Genomic DNA, 10,066 nt, shown 5'->3' with positions numbered 1-10,066 from the left:
TAACGATGCGAGATTGAATCCCGGCCACGGCGGCCGCTTTTCGATGGAGGTGAAAAGCTAGGCGCCCGTATGCTGTGCGATGTCAGTGCACGTTAAAGAACCCCAGGTGGTTGAAATTTCCGCAGTCCTCCACTACGGCGTCTCTCATAACCTAGGTCGCTTTGGGACGTTAAACCCAGCAAACCAAACCAATCTGTACTATCAGACATTTCTTTGTCTTTGTCGTGATGCTGTTTTCCCGGGCAATGCTTCCAGGATTCGAGACTTTACCTTGATTATTGCTATGCTTTTTTAACCTTATATTCAGACATCTGTCGGTTTAGCCTTTTACCAGATCTAGACTTGCACAAAGGTCTGCTGCTGGCTGCCTTCATCGTTTCAGTATATTTTCTTGAAGTTTTTGTCTTGGCAAAAGTCTTGCCCAGCGCTATTAGCGACATGCCTTTCCAGTCACCATCTTTCATCACCACCAGCCCCTCCGGTTTGTTCAACAGTAGTAACACTAAGTTGCTCTCCAGAAAATCCAGCGGGCATACTCTCTTGTTTTAGACGAGGGTACCTCATGACACACCGCACACCTTGAGCTCACATGCAGCTTTCTGTTGCTGTGGAAACTTAGCCGTAATTACATGTGCCGTACTCAAATGTTGTTCTGTCGAGGGCGGAATGGGAGTAGCGAATTTTGGCCCTTTGTCGCGCCTATAATTCTCACCTTCATTGGTGGTTGCAGTCCAGACAAGTTCAGATGGTCGTCTGCTATCGTGCGCTGTCTTTTGCTTGGTGGGCGTGAGAACGCGGTCTTCTATAGGTCTTCTCCCAGCGACTCTGCCATATCAATTAAGTATTGAGACGGGATGCTCGATCGTCTTTCATGGTTCGGAAACGTGCTTCAGGGCACTTGATTGCTAGCCCAAAGAGCCGGATTTTCCTTCAACTTTCAGCCCTTAAAATCTTGCAAAGGCAGGCTACAGGTGGGGTCGTCATCCCATATGTACAGTCAGGGGCAAGAGTGGTATACAACACGCAGTAGGTGATGGAGCTCAGGAAAACTGAATCTAAACGTCATTTAACAACAGCTATCCGGGATCGAGATAATCGAGGCGGTGCTCCATTTTACTGACATGCATGCGTTGCTGCCGCTGTCCCTGTCGCTAGATGGCGTTTAGATGCAATGGTTTCAAAGGGAACGCTCCTAACATACATACATACATACATACATACATACATACATACATACATACATACATACATACATACATACATACATACATACATACATACATACATACATACATACATACATACATACATACATACATACATACATACATACATACATACATACATACATACATACATACATACTTACATACATACGACTACTGTGCCCAAGGACGCAATATCGAATCCCGACCTCGGTGGCCGCTTTTCGATGAAGGCGACAAGCAAGGCGCCCGTGTGCTGTGCGATGTCAGTGAACGTTAAAGAGCCCCAGGTGGTCTAACCCTCCACTACAGCGTCTTTCATAGCCTTAGTCGCTTTGGGATGTTAAACTCCACAAACCGTACATACATACATACATACATACATACATACATACATACATACATACATACATACATACATACATACATACATACATACATACATACATACATACATACATACATACATACATACATACATACATACATACATACATACATACATACATACATACATACATACATACATACATACATACATACATACATACATACATACATACATACATACATACATACATACATACATACATACATACATACGTCCGTCTGTCCGTCCGTCCGTCCGTTCGTCCATCCATCTAAGCCCCACTACCGGCTGCATGTTGTATATCACTTTTGCTCATGACAAAGTCCTCCACTACGGCGTTTCTCAAATTCTCATAGCCTAAATTGCTTTGGGACTTTAAACCCCACAAACAACAACATGATTGAAGATAATGTTTCCCAAGCCTTAAAAAAGTAACAAGTAGGTATGACGTTCCACTGGTGTTAACCGCAACCAGAAATGTGCTGAGGCTCTGCTATAAAACATCAAAGGCATGAAGAAAAGAATTAATTCTTGTGAAATTACTCACCGAGACAAATCTGTGCACTGCGATACAGATATTGTTGTGAAGTCCCGGTTATAGGGATCTTTTCGGGGTGGAGATCAGGAATCACACACTAAATAGGGCTAGTAACAGATTTAATCAGAGCTGGATGCCCCCGCTCGTCTTGAGGCTGCGTCTGGACGCCAATGCGGTGATCCGATGCTTGAGGTGGGAGATGATGGCCATAGCTGCAGGCAGCGTTGATGGTGACGGTTTACACGGCGAGCTCAATATACGCACCGCCAGGACTAGCGGGCCGTCTCCGTATCTTCAGGCATGTAGTTATGATGACCAGGCAGTTGAAAGCTTCTACGAAGATGTAGAAACGGCAATGGGAAAAGTAAAGGCGCAGTATACTGTACTAATGGACGACTTCAATGCCAAGGTAGGGAAAAAGCAGGCAGGAGACCAGGCAATAGGTGACTATGGCATTGGTTCTAGGAATAGCAGTCGTCCCTCGGGAGACGAGGCTGGGTTGCCCGGCTTTAGAGCGTCTCTCGTTCATCTCTGCCCCACCGTCCTTCTGCTGCTTGCCTTGTCACCTCGGGTCCTTTCTTCCCGTTCCCGGAACCCTCGCTATCCCCGCAACAGCGCACGTGTAGCAGTCATTAGCGCGTCGTCCCCGCATTCCAGCGTGTCGTTCAGCGACCCTTCTTCGTATTCGGTTTTCGGACCAAAGACGACATGAGCAGGAAAAATTGTGGAGAGGTCGAGGTTTCCCGGAACTCCGCGCAACCCCTATCCCAAGTTCCGGCACAGGCAATTTAGCCATCACACTGTTTATAATAGTCCCTCATGATGCAGTGTGGGTTACAAAGGCGGAACTGGCACGTATACCTCAACATAAGGCTAAGAGAGCATCGCAATAATTAAATTAAAAACATGAATCCTGCAAACCTTGTTCGCATTGCACGACGCACAACTGTACACGTTGGTTTGAAAGAACTATTATTAGTTCGCGCGGGAGACAAAAAGGAAAGAGAAATAAAATAATCAGTTTAGCACGAGAGGCCAGTGAAGACAAGCACACGGTCGGTTGTGCCATAAGTGTGGAGATAAACTAGTACAGAAGCGAACGTGCGTGCGGATGTGACACAGCCGGCGGAAATGCGAGCCTTCAACGGGCCCGTTGACATGCCAACAAAGAGCTTCGACTACGAGAGGCCGAGACGATATGACGTAAGCGCCAGCAAATCTCAAAGGAGCGGCAACCAGAGGCAGAGGCGAAATGTCGCAAACGTGAGGAGGACGAAGAATTGAGACAACGACAAGCAGCAGTAATCCTTTCGCATTGTCACACCTAAGCAGTCTTAAATGTCTCAACCGATTTTTTCCTTTCCCTTTCTACTTCTACTCGTCTATCTTTTCCAGGGCTGGATAGCCAAACGGAACACTTTTTCACGCCATCCCTCTATATATCTTACATATGTATAGATGGTTCCGGAATGTACTTTTGAGGTCAACCAGATATTGACTCGAGTGCGTTTTTTTTTTTTTTTTTTTTTTTTAAGCGTAAATATGAACCTCTAACATTCCACGAGCTTCAAAGACAAATTATAGCCAGAAGTTTGAAATTTGACTTGACACAAGTGGTAAGCGTTACGGGCCTCTGACAGATCGGAGGCTTTAGAAAGAAAAAAAAAATATTGCAATCTTCTACGTTTCAGTAATGTTCCAAATGCTCACGTTTTTTCATTTTTTTTTAAAGGCCGGCACAGCGGATTCAGACAGGTATGCCAGCATTTAAATGTGTCTTCGATCAAAGGCCGCGGTGTTGTCACTTTAACGACAGGATGTGCTCTGTTCCTTTCTTACAGTGTAAATAAATTATTGGCATGTTCTCTGTAGCTCTGTAAGACAAGTGTGTCAATTTTCTCCCCATCCATCGGGTATGTCCGCACGTCATTCTGAACCTCGGTTATGTCACCGCAGGATGACTTCAATATCATTGGATAAATTTTCAGTTGCACGCTGCCTGAGCAACATGAGATTCGCGAGCGTCGCGAGAAGGAAGGGTTGAACGGCGTACGTCGAATGCCATGCCGGTAACGTTGGAATTCGTGAATATTTGAAAACTCCTCCCACCAAGCGCTCGGGCGCAGCGTTTGTGAACCAAGTTATATTGAGAATAAATGAAACGGGGAGATGAAATAGCGTTATCGGTAGTCGCTGGAGCACTGGCGTTTCTTTTATTTTATTTTCACCTTTTTTTTTCACCAAGAAAAACAGTGTGCGTTTGTGGGAGGATGTGGGAGGATGTGGGAGGATGTGAATGCCAGATTTTTCTCTCAGTTGATCTGCCGTCTCGACCAAGAACGGTTGAAGGGGCGAAGATCGAAGAACGTGCTGTTTTCCGCACTGTGCCAAAGCGCAATGAAGAGCCAGCCGCGAACTCAAAAAATAAAAAATAGGAGCGAAAAGGGAAAGAAAAGGAAGCGGGAGCACTCGCTGTCCTAATCCGAGTGCTGCGCGCTCTGCGGGGGATAAACGGCTCGAAATGCCGACGCGACGAAATCAATCACTCGACAAGCATGGCCAACGCACAGCGCACAGTGGGAAGGCGCATTCAATTTTTCACTGTGACGGTTTCGCCAAGTGGGAAAACCGTAAACTCGGTTGTCGGCAAAAAATGTCCCCCACTTGTAGTGCTGCGAAGTGAGGTGAAAAGGAAGGGTTTCCTTGTGCACTTGTCACTCGCACCGGGCCCGATTCAGACGCTCTCCCCTGATGGATGCTCCCGATGGGATTTCGCGGCTAAGGCTCTCGTATAAAGGCGCCGGCTCCGGCGTCCCGTCCAGCCTCTCGACCAGGAACGTCCTCCGCTCGCGAGGGGACACACGTGCAACCGACGCTGCTCTCCGAGGTAAGCGGCGACGCCGTGCGGTCGACACGAGGTGCGCTAAGGAAAAATAGCAGACGCAACCGTCCTCTTATTTCCGTATGCGAAACTTGGTGGGGCGTCCGGTTGGCGCTGCTTTACACTCATTTATCGTTCAGTGTTCCTCTAACAAGCCACGTGACCAGGTCATTGCGGACGCCCGCAGCCAGCGAATGTCGAAAATTGCGATCAAATTCCTTTCATGTAACTCGAAGAAGAGACAATGCACAGACCTTAGCCTCAAGAAGTCGAACTTTGCGATTCCGAAGCCAGCATGAAGGAAAAAGATCCGTGCAGTATTGTTCAAACGTTCTTCGGACTCGGTTTCCTGTTTGAACGCGTAGTGGAGCTTCTGCGGAGGTCCTCTAGCTCCGAAGCAGCGAGGATGAGAGCTGATGCCCTCCGGAAATTTGGTGCACTCAGTGTACGACACCAACAGCGCTGCACGGCCCAGCATCGGCTCTGGAAGGCCGTAAGCCGTTTCGCCAAGGATGCAGTCGCCCTCCATGCTCGACTCCATTATCTCTTTTAAACCCTAGCTCGCGCTTTTGCCGAATAATTGCCCTTAGATGATGCGCACTCTCTCAGCGGTTTTAACCCTACAAGAGATGAACAAGAAGGCAGGGAAGTTAACCACGATGGTTGTTTCGGATGTCTACGCTGCACTGGGGAAAAGATGGTTCGAAACGAAGAGAGATAATTAAAGTAATCACCACACATGCGCGTTACCCATACGGCATGCCTCCATTTATACAGCCAAATCTCGCTAGCTTCATTTCGCTTAATTCAATTTGCAATTTATTACATGTGGCGCTTTGATCCCGCGAAAGTAAAGTGTACCAAAACGACTCATGTTAGCTTGATCTTCGCATAATTCTAGTTTCGATCCTTTCATATTGCAAATTTATTAGTAATAGTGGCGGGTGATAGCCACTGGGCGATTATACCGCCATCGAGGTAGATTGAGCACGAAATAAGGAAAGCAAAATAACGCCAACCGGCTTAGATGGACGCGAAGTGGGTATTCCGAGAGAAGTGACCCTTCCGCGATGCAACGCAGCAGCGCGTGGCCCCGAAGTGCGTGTGTGGTGTTGTTCTTCTTCAAGGATGAACACGTGGCGATAATTTCTTTCGCGTGCGAGGAAGACAGATGCCTCGGTGACGACGCTCTCTAAAGTGCGTAGGGACCACGGCGGAGCTATTTCCAGACTGGGCAGTTCCCTTGTTATACTTGAGATTTACAACCAAGCTGCCTTGGCGAACTGCACGCAGGCTGAGCAGTCGATCGAAGTAGATGATACAGCTGGGCTCTCTCGATGAACACTTATGCTCATGCCGCATTGAGGCCTGCCTATAGGTGCGCCCATGGCTGCAGCGAAAACACTAGACTGCCTGCAAGCACTGTATGCAGCTGTAGCACGGTAGATTAAATCAAGAATACCAACTAGCCCACGAACTAAAACTCTTACTGAAGTCTAAACCGTGTTCGTAAAGACTGTGGTTTTCTTCGTTTTGTAGCTACAGTTATTTTCCGCAAACCGCCGACTCACGTTCGGCCTCTGCACAAGTTCTGCGGAAAAATGGCTGAATGGCAGAGCACGCAGTTTCTTGAGTTCTTAAAAACTTCTTTTTCGTACGTTAGCTGTTGACAGGTTCATATTTTTTTTGTGCGTGCGGCAGAGTAGCACCAATTGTGCGAGGCTTTCAGAATACGGTGGTAATTTTAACTGATGTAGCACCCAACAATGGCAGCTCGAAAATGTGCACATTTATTTTTGACTTCGTTGACGTTTGTGCCAACTTTGAGGTGGCGCTATCAAACCATAATGAAGAGCCATACCCCGAAGCCTTGTTAGCTAGCTTCTCTCTACGGAGCTCGCTCTCGACGCAGTTACCTACATGGCAGAACTCGAGCGACTTGACTCCACAGTGACACGAGAGCACTTTCGTTGCCTGCACGGTGGACCACTATAGTAGGATACAATTGAAAAAAAAAAAAAAATCAGCTTTAAACTCTGAGCCACAGTATGTGGCGAGTGTATTACTAAGCTGAACAGCAAACAAAATCGTTTTATATTTGGTTCAAATAAAACAAGCCAGAGGCATGCATTCATGCGCTTATAATTTGGTCAGATGTTTTAATTGTTATCTGGGTAACCACCGACAGGATTATGTCCCACTGTGAGTGCAAACCTAATCTCGAAAAGCTCACAATGCACCGCTCCTATTCGTCGGCCCTTAACGGTGGACAGAGCGACCAAGTAGTGTGGATCGTTGTGAGCGTTTTAAGGCTGGCTTTGTATTGAGAGCATATGCAGCCCGACGACATAAAAGCTTTAACAGCGGACTCCAATCTCTCATAGAGGAATTTTGTGTGATGACGTGAATTGTATCCGACTATAGCCGCTTTTAGTGCGCAAGTAGATTTAGCCTAGCCTGATGGATATCGCCGATTTCCGGATTCTAGTTTCCGTCCGCCTAACTGAGGGTTGCTATGACGACAACCTAGTCTAGCTTTGCTGTACAGTTGTATTATGACTTGCTATGAGTGATCATGAAAACCATGAGTACCACGACGAAGGTCGACGTCAGCGTCAAATCTAAGTAGGCCTAATAAACACCAGTGAAACCTGTGGGAAGCACACGTTATGAAATTAAGTCGTAATTAAGTCCAAATGAGCGTGTTAGCCTTATTTTAGTCTACCAAGGCCTCTAAGGTCTCTAAGATCGCTTTAAACTAGTACAATGCTGTCTGGACACACACTGACCGTAATTACGCTTTCCTAATCCTGTTTAAACTTGGTAATTGAGGCTTAGCTAAGCATAATTGACCTAACTAAGCCCACTAATTTGAAAGCACTTGTAGGTTTCCTAAAACTTGCGCACAGCTGTGGCTAAACCGCCGCTATTTTCCTGGTGTGGACTGCGTTCCAGGCCATTTTGCAACCAGTGGGTACTATCCACCTCTGCTTCTTAAACCTGCCTGTGCATTGAATTTCTTGTGCAGATGGCACCTTTGGGCATTTTCCTGCTGAGTGTGGTGGGTGTCACCAGCGCGTGCTTCATCACAAACTGCCCTCCAGGAGGCAAGCGATCGTCCGAACCGTCGGCAGTCAGAATGGTGAGTGGCACCTCTCCAGAGGTTAGGGATTTCCCGCTGGTGCGGCCACCTGCACAAGCGCGAAGTTCCTGCTTTTCGCTTACTCTCTCTGGTGTTTTGACAGCGCAGCTAACTAGCTTGCTCTGTCAATCGTCAGTGATTAAATTTGTAATAGGATGCGTACACGTTACGGCAATTTGATCCCGCCGCAACACTCGCTTGCGCGAAGTTAAGCCTCATTGTGTACAAACCCCAGCTGACTATAACATTTCAACCGGTCAAACACACATTACATAAGTGTCAGTGCGTATTAAGGGGTTGTTTATTGGAGAGGAAAAAGGAAATTCATTGGTCTAAAAGGTGACGATAGGGTGTTTGCAGACAAACAGCTTTTGACTACCTGGAGCAACGGCACAGGCGCGCAAGCAATTCGGAGCAGTGCATAGACTCGACCAGCTCGTCGCGTAAGGCGTTTCCGCGCGATAAATGTGTGCTTGAAAACGCCCGCGCTTTTTTACGTAGTTTCTGCAAGGTTTTTATCAGGCGAATATCTTCGATAAAGGTTTGGTTTATGGGGATTAACTTCTTAAAATGACACAGGCTATGAGAAACGAAGTGGTTGCTAACTTCGATCACGTGATGTTTTTTGACGTGCACTGACACAACACACGGGCGCCTTGCTTTTCGCCTCCATCGCAAAGCGGCCGCCGTGGCCGGGAGTCGATCTCGCATTGTGAATTATTGCAGGTGCTAGAAAAAAGAATACAGTTAGGATTGCAAACAGTCAAAGTAACCTAGTGGGCTGCTTGTCTGCCAAGTGCATTCACGAATTGCTTACAGGTGAATGGTTTGCAATCCTCCATGCTTTGTCAATGCTCGTGCTTGCAGGCAGACGTTGGATACTGAAATGAACACGGACAGCACAAGAAGCAAAGCAAAAGTTCTTAGCCAGATGTATGATTGCCATCAGCACCGCTGGAATGAGTTTAGCACACTCAACGAGTTCTGCGTTCGGAATATGGTGCTAAGGAAGGAAGGTAGTTGGGATAGGATTTTGAAGAGCCGAGGTCAAAACGAGTTAAACCTGCTGAGAGGCCCGTACACCAGAAACAACGCGAAGAGGTATTTCGGTAGAAGCACGTTCTCATGACGTTCCTGGAGGATGATAAAAATACATTGTAGGGGTAGGTGACACTGAGAGCGAGCCCAGAGCGCAATAACCTTTTGTTGAGAAGCATACACCCGCTACAGTCAAGGCGTGTCGGGCTTATCTGCTAAACAGGTTTCTCTGCACTCATTCTCGCGTAATCTTTGGGGAATATATGAAGCCACCATGAAGAACTGGTGGCTTCGTCCGGATGCTTCTTAGCGACAAACTTACCTCAGGCCCGAACCTAATCAAAATAGTTTTTAATCGTTAGAGCTCAGTTTTTGCATCATATATAACACTACAGGATAAGCTCATTGTTTCGTGCTTCAAAATCTGTGTATGCGTGGCTTCTGTGGTGTGTTTTGGGGATTCAGGCGTGGTCATTTGTCCCTTCTGGCCTGGTTCGCGCTCTTCTCTTTTTGTGCGAATGCACTTTTTCACGGTCTAACCGGGCCTTCAGGATGTGCGTGACAGATACTGCTCCTTTCTTTTCCTGTAAATCAATTACTAATGAAATCATTAGTAGGGCATGCAAAAATTTAAATAATGATGCTGGTAATTAATTACAAATACTAATAAAATAATAATTCATGATAATTGGAGGGATAAATGTATATAATAAAAATTTAAAATAACAACAAAAATAAATAAAGAACTTCCGAGAGCACTGCGGAATCTGCCGCGGAGAAATGCGTAAGCCTGAGCGTTGCTGTTACACACGGTATATCGCGCGCTCCTTGTGGAACACAACCAGTGTTCCGTTGAACGCATCGAAGTTCACCGGCATTCTATTTATATATT

General features: G+C 46.5%; 1 protein-coding gene across 1 annotated transcript in view; it reads left to right on the top strand.

The window, feature by feature from the left end:
• Positions 1-8,022: 8,022 nt before the first annotated feature.
• The window catches only part of LOC146206457 (oxytocin-neurophysin 1-like), a 32,968-nt gene continuing 30,924 nt past the window's right edge, over positions 8,023-10,066 (top strand). The window contains exon 1 of the mRNA XM_084587032.1: positions 8,023-8,136. Coding sequence (XP_084443158.1) covers positions 8,023-8,136 — 114 coding nt within the window. The remainder of the gene's footprint in view (positions 8,137-10,066) is intronic.

This window comes from Amblyomma maculatum, chromosome 1 (assembly GCF_055883805.1).
Source record: "Amblyomma maculatum isolate TAMU_Amacu chromosome 1, ASM5588380v1, whole genome shotgun sequence".
Taxonomy (NCBI): domain Eukaryota; kingdom Metazoa; phylum Arthropoda; class Arachnida; order Ixodida; family Ixodidae; genus Amblyomma; species Amblyomma maculatum.
Note: the sequence above shows the minus strand (reverse complement) of the source record. Positions and strands in the feature narration are given on the sequence as shown.